The 17509-nt window shown below is 43.1% G+C and overlaps 1 protein-coding gene across 1 annotated transcript in view; it reads right to left on the bottom strand.

Annotated features, from left to right (window-relative positions):
• Positions 1-3374: 3374 nt before the first annotated feature.
• The window catches only part of LOC115805981 (integrin alpha-2-like), a 40162-nt gene continuing 26027 nt past the window's right edge, over positions 3375-17509 (bottom strand). Inside the window, exons 10-30 of the mRNA XM_030766704.1 lie at positions 16532-16608; positions 16282-16420; positions 15847-15992; positions 15328-15471; positions 11988-12191; positions 11032-11162; positions 10556-10719; positions 9752-9900; positions 9248-9358; positions 8926-9011; positions 8482-8623; positions 8124-8216; positions 7963-8039; positions 7751-7834; positions 7219-7321; positions 6785-6895; positions 5597-5707; positions 5103-5216; positions 4141-4236; positions 3948-4064; positions 3375-3464 (exon numbers count right to left, since the gene is read on the bottom strand). Coding sequence (XP_030622564.1) covers positions 3375-3464; positions 3948-4064; positions 4141-4236; positions 5103-5216; positions 5597-5707; positions 6785-6895; positions 7219-7321; positions 7751-7834; positions 7963-8039; positions 8124-8216; positions 8482-8623; positions 8926-9011; positions 9248-9358; positions 9752-9900; positions 10556-10719; positions 11032-11162; positions 11988-12191; positions 15328-15471; positions 15847-15992; positions 16282-16420; positions 16532-16608 — 2489 coding nt within the window. The remainder of the gene's footprint in view (positions 3465-3947; positions 4065-4140; positions 4237-5102; positions 5217-5596; positions 5708-6784; positions 6896-7218; positions 7322-7750; positions 7835-7962; positions 8040-8123; positions 8217-8481; positions 8624-8925; positions 9012-9247; positions 9359-9751; positions 9901-10555; positions 10720-11031; positions 11163-11987; positions 12192-15327; positions 15472-15846; positions 15993-16281; positions 16421-16531; positions 16609-17509) is intronic.

The following is a 17509-nucleotide window of genomic DNA, read 5'->3' on the forward strand; positions in this document are numbered from 1 at the left end:
ATACTGTATTTCATTGAATAGTGGAAAATCTAAACATTTGTTTGAATAATCACCTACGTATTTTCTGTATCACCCGTGTGAAGAATGTGTAAGTACATGGTGTTAAGAGGCACCATGTTAGACCCCATGGAGAATATTAACTTGTCAACACAGTGAGAGTGTGTTAATGGACACTGAACACACAGTCATCACAGGAGAATGACTGTGTGGGTGAAACCCACTCAAGCAAAAAGGGGGGGGGGGGGGGTGAGTCCACCTGTTCACTGATGAGACTAACAGATGCCAGACCACTGTGCTGGGACGTCACAGAGTGCGTAAGGGGGTGGTGTTTAGTGAGCAGTGAAAAGTGAATGTTGTGAATTTGTCAGACTGGGTGATGTACTGGGACCAGCACAGGGGAGACACAGGCTGACTGGGTCTAAGAGAGCAGTGTTAATGAGTCTCCTCAGTGCACGTTAGCAGAAACCTCTGAGGGCTCTTTTCGTAAAGCGGCGGTGCCAGGATCCAGTCTCCGAGAGCCAAAGTCTCACGGCTGCTCTCTGTTATTCCTCAATTAGACAACGGTTCTGCACCAGGACTACAGGTGCACTGACTTCTCAGCCAATTAAATTACCACAGTGGCTGTTGACATGACAACCAGCATCACTCCATTATTGGTTGGATCTGGGCACTTCTGATGGAAAGGACCGACTGGGAAACACATGACAGCAGATCTAACCTTATAATTATAACACAGCCTTCATTTTGACTTTCATCGTGGAGGAACCAACATTGCAGCTGCTGTCTTGTAATTAGTAGGTCCTTGTGGAATCTGGAAATAAAACCTCTGAGCAAATTCACAACCGGAGTGGAACTTAATGAATAAAGTGAGCTGATTTGAACTGAATTGAATTCAATTGAAATTAATTGAACTGAACTGAATTAAATTGAATGTCAGTGAGGCAGTCGTGAAGATAATTGTGAGAACTTTGCTTTGTTCATATGGAGACTGTATGGACCCCTACTGGACCCTTTATAGGGTCTAAAAGCCATGACAGGAAGTTCATGGGCGTTGTCATGGTGTCAGAGTTTGCCATGGTCTTAAAACTCACTCAGGAGGCTCAACAGTTTTAACCCAAGACCCCAAAATTGTCCCCACATAATTCTCTACCTTTCTTGTCACAATTTGAGTAAATTCTTATTTGAGTCACTTGCTCTCGTACAGGGAGTGTGTACCACACACACACGCCAAAGTGATCAGAAGTTAAAGGCACCTTATTTTTTCGGATCATTTCCGACACCCACAGTCGATGCTATCTGACCCTTGATGCTATATGTCAAACACACCTGACTGCACGCGACGGAGAGCTCTCCCCTCATTACCGAAAGACTCCTAAAGTAAGTGTATTTTCATCAGCAGATTAAGCACTACAGCAAAAGTAACTGGGTTCTGTTTCATTAAGTACCACGTATGTGGAAAATGTTCAGCCAAGCAAAATCTGTTGTCTGAAATAACCTAGCGACTCCTGCGCGAATAATTCATCCACCTTCGCGAGGAGTGTCAGCGTCCCAGTCGTGAGTAACAACCTGTAGCTTCATCGGAGTTACATCTATTGCTCTCTATCTCTTCAGTAAACGATTAGACTCGAATACTAATGTTCCCGGGCGCACAGATCTCTGAGACGGAGTTGTCTGTAATATCATATAGTTGTCAAGAGCCGCAGAAGCCCATAAACAAGTTGCGAGTCAATGAGGTGAGAAACGTTACTCAACTCTTAAACTGTTCCATTCAGTTGATACGAGTGATAACAGTGCGCGCACACCTACAGCTCATTCTCAATTTTAATAACAAACAACAACCGTGACATTCGCAAAGGCTAGTTTTGGACTTACCGTGTAAAAACCGATCCGGCACAATGCCAGCGTCAGCTGTATCTGATCCGACATGGTCCCCAGCAACCGCGTTACCCCCAACAACTAAACAAGCCGCCTGCCCGGATAGAGTAATACGCGAAGGAGGAGCCCGTGTGGGCAGAGTAAACGGTATACTCCCACTGTGGACGGTTATCAACAGGTACGAGACGTCTTCATCTTCATCAGACGGTAAACGAGTACCGACGGGAGGAGGAGACAGCTCTCCTCGTTTTCATTCATAAACAAACAGCAGAGAGAGAGAGAGAGAGAGAGACAGAGAGAGAGAATTAGAGCAAGGTTATTCAAAGAGATTACAGGCTCAGAGACAACTGTGGGCCAAAATAAAACAGAAAATTGGATTAGTCACGTTAGCACACCTACACACGTTAAATGAGAGAGGAAAACAGCTCCTTGACTGAACCCAAAATGTTAATAAAGGCAGATTTGGAGTGGAGTCTTTCTACACGTTTACTGTTAAAAATCTTTAGCAGTTTTTGATCATTTTACACTCGCTACCGCAGCAGCACCGGACAGTACCAGACAACAGCCTCACCAGTCCCGAGGCAGTTTCTTGTACGGGTGGCTCAATACAGGGCTGCAAACTGAGACAGAATTGCGTTTTACTCTCACTGCCGTCTCCATAGATTTTTTTTAGATCGATATATAAAAAATTTATATATTTTAGAAGAGGTCAAATTCACTCATGAAACACCATTATTCCCTCACAGTAACTGTTGTTCGGTTGTCTGGTTGAAAAAAGAGCTCACTTTTCTCTCAACGTCAAACCCTCCTCAACACATCAAAAAAAAAAGAAAGAAAGAAAGAAAAAATCAATGCTCTGGAGTCCATTAATCTAATCTGTTCTCCATTAGCTAGGCTGTCATACATAGAAAAAATGAGGCAAACCAATTGAGAGATGTCTGTTTCTTTTTCATTTTCCCAACAATACTTTCCATCACTGCACATACAAGTTCATTTTTATTTGTCATGTGACGTTCTGTGGTACTCTATAGAATGTTGGTGTGTGTGTGTGTGCATGTGCGTGTTCGTGCGCTGCAGCCCTGTGGCTTCTGTTCCAAGGATAACTGCTAAAATTCAGAGCACTAAGACTTTGACAGTGATAACAAAACAAAAAGAGAGAGAGATTTTTTTTAATTATTGTTATTACTGCTATGGAGAGTGGATTTTTTTGTGTTGTTGTTGTTGTTGTTGTTGTTGTTGGTTTTCCATGAAAGCACAGTGTCTTGACGTCATTGTGCTGTCTGAGAACGTTTCGGTCATACTTGTTAGAGAACTGTAATGAAAAGTCACGTCCTATGTGCACCTCAGGACTTTTGGGAGTTGATGTCTGTTGGGAAGCATGGCCGTTTCAGTTCCTGGATGTTCGGCTGAAGTGGTGGATAACACTCAGTTTGTCTGGAGTGGCGAGAGCTGGGGTGAGATGGTGTTGTGCGTGGTGATGTTTTGGCGTCAGTCGGAGCTCAAAGACCTTCGTCCTGTTCTCTCTCATCCTGCATCTCCTCCTCTGCCTCCTTCTGAAGCTGTTTGTATTTCCTCTTAAAGAAGCCCAACTGCACAGAACACAACAACAAGGTGCATGTATCCACAAATGGGTTTAAAACTACAAAATAAAATCAAACGGCCTGGTAAAAGTGGCAATTTGATATACATGTATGTATACATACACACACACACACATAAGCACACACATACATACATATGTATACATATGTATATGTGTGAGTGTGTTTGTATTTGTGCGTGTGTGTCTGTGTGTGTGTGAGTGTGTGTGAGTGTCTGTGTGTGTGTGTGTGTGTCTGTGTGTGTGTGTGTGTGTGTGTGTGTATGAGTGTGTGAGTGTGCATGTGTATGAGTGTGTGTGTGTGTGTGTATGTGTGTGTGTGTGTGTGAGTGAATGTATGTGGTTGTGTGTGTGAGTGTGCATGTGTATGAGTGTGTGAGTGTGCATGTGTGTGAGTGTGTGTGTGTGTGTGTGTGTGTGTGTGTGTGTATGGTGTATTCAGTAATTCAGTAAAAGACCCTCTGGCTCTGACCTTCCACAGCAGTCCAATGGTGAGCAGTAGAATGCTCAGGCCTCCAATCACACTGCCCACAATCACGCCCTTGGGCAGGTCAGCCTTCTCCCCCAGCTTTCTGATCGTCACCTGCACCTGCACAGACAGAGCACCGCAAAAACCCTCAGCGTTTGTCTTTGTAAGCCAGGGCGGGGGCGGTCGTGCCGAGAACAGTTACCTGCGTGTGTTTAAGAGCGAGAGAGAGCAGGTTCGGCTGAGACGTCTGTATATCCGCATTGACGGTCAGCACCGTCGACTCAAACGTCGACTAATTGAGAGGAAAAAACAAACCGGAAAAATAAATTAATTCACGCTCTCTGAACAGTGCGGCACACAGAGGATGTAATGGACGTGGATCATCAGTACATTATGTGTGAGTATTCATTAGAAACATGAGACTCACTGAGACAAAGGATCAGTACATTATGTGTGAGTATTCATTAGAAACATGAGACTCACTGAGACAAAGGATCAGTACATTATGTGTGAGTATTCATTAGAAACATGAGACTCACTGAGACAAAGAATCAGTACATTATGTGTGAGTATTCATTAGAAACATGAGACTCACTGAGACAAAGGATCAGTACATTATGTGTGAGTATTCATTAGAAACATGAGACTCACTGAGACAAAGGATCAGTACATTATGTGTGAGTATTCATTAGAAACACGAGACTCACTGAGACAAAGGATCAGTACATTATGTGTGAGTATTCATTAGAAACATGAGACTCACTGAGACAAAGGATCAGTACATTATGTGTGAGTATTCATTAGAAACACGAGACTCACTGAGACAAAGGATCAGTACATTATGTGTGAGTATTCATTAGAAACACGAGACTCACTGAGACAAAGAATCAGTACATTATGTGTGAGTATTCATTAGAAACATGAGACTCACTGAGACAAAGGATCAGTACATTATGTGTGAGTATTCATTAGAAACATGAGACTCACTGAGACAAAGGATCAGTACATTATGTGTGAGTATTCATTAGAAACATGAGACTCACTGAGACAAAGGATCAGTACATTATGTGTGAGTATTCATTAGAAACATGAGACTCACTGAGACAAAGGATCAGTACATTATGTGTGAGTATTCATTAGAAACATGGGGAGACTCACTGAGACAAAGGTGCTGTTCCAAATCCTCATCGTCATGTTTATAAAATAGTCAGTCTTCTTCCTCATGCTGCCAATCACACATTTCAGCACTGAACATTTAGCACTTTTACAGTCCTGCAGGTGAGAGACACAAGAGAGACCAACTGTGAGGGCGCTGTCTGTAGAAAGAGCAAGAACAGCTGATATGAGTTATTACATACATTTTTGTTTTACACATTTTATTGAGAAAGAGAGAAAATAGGCAATGTTGATCCCAGCTAAGGGAGACAGTGCTCACCACATCATCAGAAATAAAGAGTTTGTTCTTATCCAGGGTAGAGAAAGATGGAAATACTCAAATTGGTCCCCTGACCCAAACTCTTATCTTGAAGATCACCCCTGAGGTTTCTGACCTCTGCCATAAAAGCTGACAGCTGTGAGTTATTCTGTCTAAAAGTAATATCTTAAAGAAAGAAAATGTCAAAACAGCATCTCAGAAATGTGAATTAACTCACTAGTGTCTTTATTCCTCTGAAACTCTCCCTAGAGAAGGAGACTTTGTGTGGCTTCTTCTCGATCTGCAGGGTGTCAATCAGACCAGTGGTGCTACAGGTCACCACGCCGCTCTGTACACAGAGGAAAACACAGAGGAAAACAGAGAAAAACTCAAAGGAAAAGACAGAGGAAAACACAGAGGAAAACAGAAAAACTCAAAGGAAAAGACAGAGGAAAAACACAGAGGAAAACAGAAAAACTCAAAGGAAAAGACAGAGGAAAAACACAAAGGAAAACACAGAGGAAACAAACACAGAAATTAACACAGAGGAAAACATAGAGATTAACACAGAGGAAAACAGAGAAAAACTCAAAGGAAAACACAGAGGAAAAACACAAAGGAAAAGACAGAGGAAAACACAGAGAAAAACACAAAGGAAAACACAGAGGAAACAAACACAGAAATTAACACAGAGGAAAACATAGAGATTAACACAGAGGAAAACACGGAGAGAAATACATAGGAAAACACAAAGGAAAATACAGAGGAAACAAACACAGAGATTAACACAGAGGAAAGCATAGAGATTAACACAGAGGAAAACACAGAGAAAAACAGAGATTAACAGAGAGGAGAACAGAGGAAAACACAGAGAGAAATACAGAGAAAAACACAAAGGAAAACACAGAGGAAAACATAGAGATTAACACAGGGGAAAACACAGAGGTTAATACACAGGAGAACACAGAGATTAACACAGAGGAAAACACAGCGGTTAACACACAGGAGAACACAGAGTAAAACACAGAGGAAAACATAGAGATTAACATAGAGTAAAACACAGGGGAAAACCCAGAGAAAAACACAGAGAGAATCACAGAGTAAAACACAGAGAGAAACACAGAATTGTTACTGTGCTGCTCTTTCCACCACTCAGTCTCTCATTGAGCTGAACGCTGTGTGTGTTGATGGTTCAACCTGCGCCGTGACACATTACATTAAAAAACCTGAAATAATACACGTTTCTTTAGACTTAACCATTTTTCTCCATTCATTAATCCAATCCCAACCGTCATTACAACCATTCATCCATTTTTCATTCATTCATTCATTGCCAATCTTTCATCCATCAAATCTCCATCCATCTGTCCATCTATCCATCCGTCCATCCCAGGTCAGGTGTGGAGTCTGGTGAGCAGGTACTCACTGTCTGAGTGCTGACTCCCGTGATGTAGAGCAGTGGGTTGTTCCCCAGGGTTTTCACTGGCACAGAGACGGTGAGATAGACCAGACTGACGGGGAAATTCACCGTCGAGACCTAAATATCAAACAACAGTTATAATCAGTTATTGATCAAGATTTCAGAAGACTTTGGCAATTATTTCTGGCTACATTCAGACACACACACACACACATTCCTACACACACGTGCAGGCACACATACCCATATATATGTGTGTGTGTGTGTGCGTGTGTGTGTGTGTGTGTGTGTGTGTGAGTGAGTGTGTGTGTGTGAATGTATGTATGTATGTATATATAATTCAGACAGCCAGAGTAACAGGATAACAGAACTGTAATCATTGCAGTAAAAGTAAAAGTCACAGACATACACACAGCACAGCCTGTTCTCTCAGCGCTTACCTTTAGACTGACTTTAAACTCTGGGCCAATGTCCTCAAAGTTTTTCACCAAGCTCTTGGCTGATGCGTTTTTACTCACCTCATAAAAGTCTAGAGTGGATTCCCTTAAAAAAAGACAAGGATTCTTTCAATTTGCCTGGTATTGATCCCAGGGAAATATAACATATGTCAGGATATATTAATCTGTACAGTCTTAATCAGGATAGATGCGGCACCTTGTAAATGTCTCAGTAACTGTGTACATTCATTTTATATCTAATAATAATCATTAAGTGACATTAGATTCAGCAGACTCATAATATATCCATGAAATGACCAGAAGATGTCAAAACAATAAATGGTTGGACAAATATTGAAAAAAAGAAAAAAATACATACATGCATATATATATATATATATACACACACACACACACACACACACATACACACACACACACACACACACACACACATATATATATATATATATATATATATATATATATATACTTCTGAGTATAAGAAAGCATTTTTGAGTGTCGTCAGACGTACTTTGTCAGAAGAACATCGGCGTTGTAGCGTAGAGGAATACTGACAGTGGCTTTGTTGTCTCTGGGCTTTTCCTCTCGACCTTCACTACAAAGTGAAATGGTTTCATTGTCCAGCAGAACACATTATTATATATCATACATGTAGCCAGTGCTACACATGTTAATGTGTTTCTTTTTTTTTTTTTTTCTTTTCATTTATAGTGGAAATATTACCTTTTAGCCTCAAACTCTACTGTAGCTTTGCTCTGTGGATTGTAGAGATTGAAGTCAAAGTGGATCATAAATTTCACCTGTGTAGGAAATATCATAATGTTATTTTGGGGACCAGAGCTAAAGGGGAACGATCTTGTCATATATCACAGGTGTTGTTTTACCTGCTGGTCTTTTCTCAGTGCCGGGTAACCCACACGACAGACCACGGTACCCGCCTCTTCAGAGGACGAGCAGTGAACTGCAGTTCCATCTGACTGTGAGGAGAGATTCACATTAACTTCACTCAGTATCACAGAAACTCATTCAGTATCACACACACTTTATAGGACCTCTACGCCAGAAGGCAAACCAGCAGCCCAAAACTGAAAGCGTTGCTATTGAAGAATTCATGAAAAGCAGTTTACAGTTAGCGTCATAACTCAACTGTTAGGATACAGTACATTTACCATAATTTGAGGAGATCAGTAAAATGGGGGTTTGTTTGTTTGTTTTTTTTATTGCAGGTCCTAGTAAACGTACGGGAGGGGTCACTGAGGCGTAGAACAGGTTGCTGGAGAACTTGATGAAGATCTGGGTGTTGTAAGCGTTCTCTTTCAGGTTCCTCACCAGAACCTCAAACGAGATTTCTCTACTGTTGTAACTGACTGTCACTGGATATTTACTGCAAGACAAAGAGAAACCTTTTAAAACTCTGCGCATGACAGAAATTTTAAAACAATCCTCATGCTCGAGCGTATACAAATAAAACATCAAAACTGATCTTTAAAAAGGGATATATGAACAGTTCATTAGGTCATACTGAGATCTATGAACATTTCCTGGACTGGACCCTAACCAAACCAAGACTCTGGGTAAAAGATATCTCACAAGGACACATTTCAGCTTTGTACAGTGAAACATAGACACGTATGTCTTCTTTACACAGGCCGTCTTTATCATATCTGACGTCTGAGCGAATGTCACCTTGGCGTCTCAGGACCGGTCTTAACGCGGAGGGTCAGGTCACTCACACATATCAGGTCTGAGCCGCACAGTTTGGCAAAGGGAATCTGCAAAACAGAAACCTCGCGTCATTTCTCCCTCGGGCCTCAGACTCACAGACTGACTTAAGCGTTTGGCTCCAGGAACAGATTATCTATTGTTTTCTAGCAGCTCATCATATGTGTGTATCACGTGTGTGTCATGTAAAAACTCATAAAGCGTTGTGATGCCTTATGACAGCCTATGACAGGCAGGCTTTGGGTCATGCACGCGTGAACACGGGGGGTGGGGTGGGGGGGCTCACGGAGAACTCCCAGGAGTGGGGAGAGAAGATGTTGAGGGCGGGGCTGGAATCTGAACTTTGATCACTGACGTCCACCCGCAATCCCAGGGGATTCACAAAGTCAGGAGCATTCTGTTTACGGAAAAAAACAGCGTTCCGGTTATGGTTACAACAACAAGATATGGTTAAAACGACAAAAAATAAATTTCCATGAGACACAGCAATGTCAAAGTTCACTAAAACATCTCTTTCAAGTCATGTTGGCATTTACATGTAGTCATTTGGCTGTGTCTTCTGTCCAAAGCAATTTACAAAAGAACCCAGTTAACTGGTTTAAATCATCCTAGTCTACAAAAACTAACCACTCCAAAAACCATGAGTGGTTTATTGCTTTATTGAGTCAATCTTTTTTATATATATATATATATATATATATATATATATATATATATATATCCTCCTTGGATTGAAAATACAAGCAAAGTTTTGGAGCAACAGGGTATTGCTTGTCAAATCCAGTTTTACCTGGACATACACTTGATGAGTCAAACAGAGGGTGTTTCCGACGCGAACGTCCTTCTGTAGAAATCGTTCGTTGGTTTCAGTGAAGAGACCACGTGAGCTCACATGCAAAGAGTGAAGATCAGCATCCAGAGTGAGTTTATATGACATGTCTGCAACGGGACAGAGACATCACCATACCGCAACCGTATAACAGCCCAACTCAAACGCCGGTGCTAAATAACGTCGCCTGTTTCCTGGTGATACAGCTGTGTGGAGTTTTAGTGGTGGAGGGATTCAAGTTATAACCTCGCTGTGTGGCGTTTTAGTGGTAAATAACCTCGCTGTGTGGAGTTTTAGTGGTAAATAACTTCGTTGTGTGGAGTTTTAGTGGTGGAGGGATTCAAGTTCATGCTTTTGATGTTTGAGACAGTAAGTAGGAGGTTAAGGGAAAAGTAAAAGTCTGTGGTCAAGGCATTTTTACTCCGTATGGAATTCTGGGATTTCTACAGGAGAATGGAATGATCTACATACACGCACCTGCCCCACAAAAAGGTCTCTTCTCTCTCTCTGTTGTCAAACCACAGCTAAGAAAGGTTTGGTCCAGGTCAGTACTACTACTACTACCAATAGTGATAATAATAATAATAATAATAATAATAATAATACACAATTCATATGTTGATTTCATTCATGTAAATGATTCACAAACAGAAATAACACCTAAAATACTTTTCATTTGTTTTTTATTTAAATCATAAAATGGCAGTGACATTGTACTTTTCCTGTAGGACATGCTGTTTGATGTGAAGAGACTGCTTGACTTACCCACAGGTCCGAGTTCAGACCTGGGCCTGTACGCTGAGCGAAAGCATACGAAGCAGTCAAAACACAGAACTCGTCGCCCGTTCACATCGCAGGAAGTTCTGCTCAGGTCGATTTTGTCAGGGGTGAACGTGACCTCTGCCGTCACGGTCGCTACTCCTCTGGACCTGGTGAAAAATGGAGTAAACAAACACAATGGAAAAGAGAAAGTGTAATTCTCACTCCTGTACAAACTGAAAAGCAGTCAGGACTGAGAGTGGTTTACAGTATCTTTTCACTGGGGACAGTGGCCCAGTCAAGGAAGGAGTGAATGAATAAATAAATCAATCAATCAATCAATCAATCAACCAATCAACCAGTCGATGGATTGATCAAATAAAGAAAATAAATAAATACATGCTATATTTCAGAAGAGGCGATTGGCATCAGATCGGCACAGACAGGGCCCAGTCATGGCATTGCCATGTTTCCACTCTCACCACAACTGGACCGCTTTTCCCAACGCGCCCACGGAGACGTCTGGAATCGCGTCATCGTTCAAGTCTCCACCACCATCCAAAGATCTCCCGAAGTACTGGAGACTCGTGTCTAACTTCGATCCAGGAATTCTCTGGAAAATCAAACAGAGGTAATCAAATCACCCTTTGTATACCTCAAAGGCAATATTAAACACATTAAACAGGTTTAAATGTGAAACTCATACCACGTGTTATAGCCTGATAGTGCACTTAGGGCAGGTCATAGATTTTCCGTCTGACACTTAGGTCCAATCCATGTTCAATATTAATGCAATCAGTTAAGACAGACTCTTTACCCAGACAGCAACTTTGGCTTTTAAGTCCCTACAATGTAGGAACATAACAAGAATTCTGGAAGCCAAAATGTGTTGCAAAATTTGAGGTTCTTTGCCTTTTAAAGCTCTTTTAGAGCACAGCCTAGTGCTAAAGATGAACGATTAAAAAAGAAAAAAAATTGTCACCTGCTGGTTTGGAGGTACTGTTGCAACGACCATGAAACACAGAATTCCATTCTGGCACTCATTTGGTAAAGGGCAGTCCAATCATTAGTGGTAAGGTGGGAGAGTGAGTGGGTACTATGGTACCTGTGAGTACTGTAAGTGGATGGTTCTCCTATGGTACCTGTGAGTACTGTAAGTGGATGGTTCTCCTATGGTACCTGTGAGTACTGTAAGTGGATGGTTCTCCTGTGGTACCTGTGAGTACTGTAAGTGGATGGTTCTCCTATGGTACCTGTGAGTACTGTAAGCGGATGGTTCTCCTGTGGTACCTGTGAGTACTGTAAGTGGATGGTTCTCCTATGGTACCTGTGAGTACTGTAAGCGGATGGTTCTCCTATGGTACCTGTGAGTACTGTAAGCGGATGGTTCTCCTATGGTACCTGTGAGTACTGTAAGTGGATGGTTCTCCTATGGTACCTGTGAGTACTGTAAGCGGATGGTTCTCCTGTCTCCGTTATAGACGTAGACAACTCCTCTGCCATCCTCTTCTAAAGGGGCTCCAACCACCACGTCACCAAAACCATCCAGATTCACATCTGACACCGGGGCAACAGCCGTGCCAAAGCGGGCATCCTCAGAGGGGGCGGGCCCGTTCAGAAAGCCACGCCCATTCAAAATGCCCTTGGAAAAACAGGTCAGAAAAACAAACAGGTCAGAATTACTTATGAAATAGACCTGCAAAATGGAAGCTTCCGGTTACTTTGGGGGGGTTAATTTTGAGAAATACTTTGGGTGATGTTTTCCTTTACAGTGGTGATAACAAACAACCATTGAACATTAACAAACCCCAATCACTAACTAAAAAAAAATACTGCTTCCATTACCGCTGTAGTTATTTACAACAGCTAAATGATACGGTGATGTTTTATGATGATTTTCCGCACCATGTTTATTAACCCTTCATGGTGATTCTTACACCATGTTACAGATTTTCTCATTTGCTTAAACACGTTTGTTCACTCTGAAGTCACATTTTCAAAACAATTAACACACAGGCTGAAACAGAGGCTGACTGGCCAAAATGACTAATTTTGTTTGCAAAATGCTCTAACACTCACAAAACTTTAAGAATATGCATCAAAAGCAAATATTTCCTTCAAAGAACACAACTTGTGGTCAATTTAACATATAACTTTCAGTCAATCATTACACAATGGACAACAAAATACAAAATACAGCTATCAGTATGAACCGGTTCATCCTTAATTTGTGCTACATGCCTGTGTCATTTGTTGATACTTACTTTACATAGTTACAGGATGTGCCAAAAAAGGCAAGCAAGCCTATCACAGCATGAACTGTATTCTGTTCTCTAAAGATGATTTTACCAGAGAAAACAAACCCTGCTGCACTCTGCACATGCACTTTTTACACTTTCTTGAAATTTTCTGTTGAAATACTGTAAAGAGAGAGACATTTTATGAGACAGTTTTCTTCATTCAGTTTATTCTTGTGTGCAGGTCTTTCCGTGACCATGAACTGTCACTGACATGTAAGACCCACAGTAAGCACCTTGATTAGACACATTCAGACGTTCACTATGGTACAGCTTCTGTACTGCCCCTCTTCCCCAGGTCCCTCTGTTTCTGGCCTCTGACTCCTTACCTGCCTCTGGCCTCTGACTCTCCTCACCTGCCTCTGGCCTCTGACTCTCCTTACCTGCCTCTGGCCTCTGACTCTCCTTACCTGCCTCTGTCCTATGACTCTCCTTACCTGCCTCTGGCCTCTTACTCTCCTTACCTGCCTCTGGCCTCTGACTCTCCTTACCTGCCTCTGACCTCTGACTCTCCTTACCTGCCATGTCCTCTTACTCTCCTTACCTGCCTCTGACCTCTGACTCTCCTCACCTGCCTCTGTCCTCTGACTCTCCTCACCTGCCTCTGGCCTCTGACTCTCCTTACCTGCCTCTGGCCTCTGACTCTCCTTACCTGCCTCTGACCTCTGACTCTCCTTACCTGCCATGTCCTCTGACTCTCCTTACCTGCCTCTGGCCTCTGACTCTCCTTACCTGCCTCTGTACTCTGACTCTCCCTACCTGCCTCTGTCCTCTGACTCTCCTTACCTGCCTCTAGCCTCTTACTCTCCTCACCTGCCTCTGGCCTCTTACTCTCCTTACCTGCCTCTGTCCTCTGACTCTCCTTACCTACGTCTGACCTCTTACTCTCCTCACCTGCCTCTGTCCTCTGACTCTCCTTACCTGCCTCTAGCCTCTTACTCTCCTCACCTACCTCTGACCTCTGACTCTCCTTACCTGCCTCTGTACTCTGACTCTCCTTACCTGCCTCTAGCCTCTTACTCTCCTTACCTGCCTCTGTACTCTGACTCTCCCTACCTGCCTCTGTCCTCTGACTCTCCTTACCTGCCTCTAGCCTCTGACTCTCCTTACCTGCCTCTGTCCTCTGACTCTCCTCACCTGCCTCTGGCCTCTTACTCTCCTTACCTGCCTCTGGCCTCTTACTCTCCTCACCTGCCTCTGTCCTCTGACTCTCCTTACCTGCCTCTGGCCTCTTACTCTCCTTACCTGCCTCTGGCCTCTTACTCTCCTCACCTGCCTCTGTCCTCTGACTCTCCTTACCTGCCTCTGGCCTCTGACTCTCCTTACCTGCCTCTGTCCTCTTACTCTCCTCACCTGCCTCTGTCCTCTTACTCTCCTTACCTGCCTCTGTCCTCTGACTCTCCTTACCTGTCTCTGTCCTCTTACTCTCCTTACCTGCCTCTGTCCTCTGACTCTCCTTACCTGCCTCTGGCCTCTGACTCTCCTTACCTGCCTCTGTCCTCTTACTCTCCTCACCTGCCTCTGTCCTCTTACTCTCCTTACCTGCCTCTGTCCTCTGACTCTCCTTACCTGTCTCTGTCCTCTTACTCTCCTTACCTGTCTCTGTCCTCTTACTCTCCTTACCTGCCTCTGTCCTCTTACTCTCCTTACCTGTCTCTGTCCTCTTACTCTCCTTACCTGCCTCTGTCCTCTTACTCTCCTTACCTGTCTCTGTCCTCTTACTCTCCTTACCTGCCTCTGTCCTCTTACTCTCCTCACCTGCCTCTGTCCTCTTACTCTCCTTACCTGTCTCTGTCCTCTTACTCTCCTTACCTGTCTCTGGCCTCTGACTCTCCTTACCTGCCTCTGGCCTCTTACTCTCCTTACCTGCCATGTCCTCTGACTCTACTTACCTACCTCTGTCCTCTGACTCTCCTTACCTGCCTCTGGCCTCTGACTCTCCTTACCTACCTCTGTCCTCTGACTCTCCTTACCTGTCTCTGTCCTCTTACTCTCCTTACCTGTCTCTGGCCTCTCTGATCCAGGCTTGCAAATAGCAGCACAGAGGTGGCATCTTTTATAGATGGATAATTACTGACTGCTGATTGAAGAGTTGTGTAAACGAGTTTCGCACAGGTGCATTAGAGATTCATAATGATGCAAGTGATTTCTCTCAGCTGTGAATAGATGTTTTCCTTTTGTTTAACACAGTTAATCCAATGGAGTCTTGGGGTCTTTGTATGAGATCTGCGTTAAATGTTTTGAAAAACCAATGAAAACCAATTTTGTGAAACCAATGAAAAAGGGTTAACACATTTGGAAGAGAGGACTTCTGCTGTGCTAAGAAGGTGATGGTGACGATCGAGTGGATCCCAGTTTCGTTAAGCGTGTCTTAGCAATGGAAAAAAGCTGTAATGCTGTGTTTACACTGGTGTATAGTTATGAAAAATGCTGTTGTGATCACATTGTAACCAGTTCTATGACTGATCCCACGGTGCTCACCTGTGTGACAGTGAACAGGTAGACACGTCCCAGCTCTCTCTTCATCACACTCATGAACATAGGCGCGCCCACCAGCAGAACATCTGTCACGTCATCCTGGTCCACATCCACAGCACACACAACACTGCCAAAGTACGATCCGATCTGGAGATGAGCGGAGCGTGAAAAGGAAGAGGAACAGAGTGTTATAAAAGATCTCAGTAAGTCTAAGCCAAAATACACCTGCCAAAATACGCTCCGTAAAATAGATCACAGTTTCCTTTGAATTAAAACTGTCACAACTTTATATCTCGGTGGATTCAAATAGATTCTAGCCTCTGTTTTTTCCTCTTTTTCTTTTTGAATGGGGGGGGGGGTGTCGAAGTGACTGTTTGTGTTCCTCTTTTATAGTAAAGGCAGTGCTTAAACGTGCGGTGATAATTTAATCTGATAAACTCTGACCTGTTCTCCTCGCTGCCTCTTTTATAGTAAAGGCAGTGCTTAAAAGTGCGGTGATAATTTAATCTGATAAACTCTGACCTGTTCTCCTCGCTGTGAGTGGACCACCGTGGGCGTGTCCTGTGTGTCCAGCGTGTAAACAATCACTTGTCCTGAGTGATTAGAGCGTGGTGCACCGGCCACGTAGTAAACAACACCTCTGTCTCTCAGAGAGGTCACAGAGTAACCTGGGACACAGCCAGAGAGAGAGAGAGAGAGAGAGAGAGAGAGAGACAGCCGGAGAGAGAGACGGACACAGAGAGGTTCACATGATCAGTTGCCTCCATAACATCACACACCACCATCCATTAAAACTGGAGACAAATGAAATCCTTTGCAAAGAGAAAAGACAGCCCACTTGTGCTCCAGACTGCTGCTTAGACCTTAATGCTGAGTTTAATATGCAAACCGCTCTAATGTTTAAGTTCATAGGAGACAGTGAAAGGGCCTGTCTGTGAAACAGAGGGAGGGGAGTACCCAGCAGGGAGCTGTGGTTTCTGTCCTGAAGGACGTGCTGGAAAGAGGAGAAGGGAAAGACACTGGTTTTCTGGTCTGTTTTATGGACAACTGTCCCACTCCACGCATATGCTCCTACAGCCCCCAGCATCAGGACATCCTACAGAGCACACAGATTAACCAGCAGTCAATAAACAGAAACAAAACATAAAACACACACACACAGAGAACTGCCATGTTCCTAAAGCCTCTCTGATTTCATCTTGAATACCTCTTTGACAGCATAGTGAGCACTAAAGCCGACCTGGGCCATTTCCATCTGAAAACTCTCACCAGCTTTCCCAGTACCTGATTAAAGAGACACACACACACACACACACACACACACACAGATTTTGCAGGAGTTGTAAATTGGACTTCACACACACACTTCATATGATGGATGTTTTAAACACTAACATTAATATTAGGAAATTTAATGTCATAATGTATGTAAATTCTGACAGCTGTTGCCCCTGAGGTTACAGGGGTTACATTAGACACACCCTTTATATTACATGTTCTACAGTTAGACACACCCTCTAAGTTCTGTTTCCCAGAGCGTCAGACACACCCTCTATGTTAACTATTCAGTTTCCTAGAGTGTTAGACACACCCCCTATGTTAAATATTCTGTTTCCCAGAGCGTCAGACACACCCTCTATATTAAATATTTTGTTTCCCAGAGCGTCAGACACACCCTCTATGTTAAATATTTTGTTTCCCAGAGCGTCAGACACACCCTCTATGTTAAATATTCTGTTTCCCAGAGCGTCAGACACACCCTCTATGTTAAATATTCTGTTTCCCAGAGCGTCAGACACACCCTCTATGTTAAATATTCTGTTTCCTACAGCGTCAGACACACCCTCTATGTTAAATATTCTGTTTCCCAGAGCGTCAGACACACCCTCTATGTTAAATATTCTGTTTCCTAGAGCGTCAGACACACCCTCTATGTTAAATATTCTGTTTCCTAGAGCGTCAGACACACCCTCTATGTTAAATATTCTGTTTCCTAGAGCGTCAGACACACCCTCTATGTTAAATATTCTGTTTCCCAGAGCGTCAGACACACCCTCTATGTTAAATATTCTGCTTCCTAGAACGTCAGACACACCCTCTATGTTAAATATTCTGTTTCCTAGAGCGTCAGACACACCCTCTATGTTAAATATTCTGTTTCCCAGAGCGTCAGACACACCCTCTA

This window comes from Chanos chanos, chromosome 1 (assembly GCF_902362185.1).
Source record: "Chanos chanos chromosome 1, fChaCha1.1, whole genome shotgun sequence".
In the NCBI taxonomy this organism is placed as follows: Eukaryota; Metazoa; Chordata; class Actinopteri; order Gonorynchiformes; family Chanidae; genus Chanos; species Chanos chanos.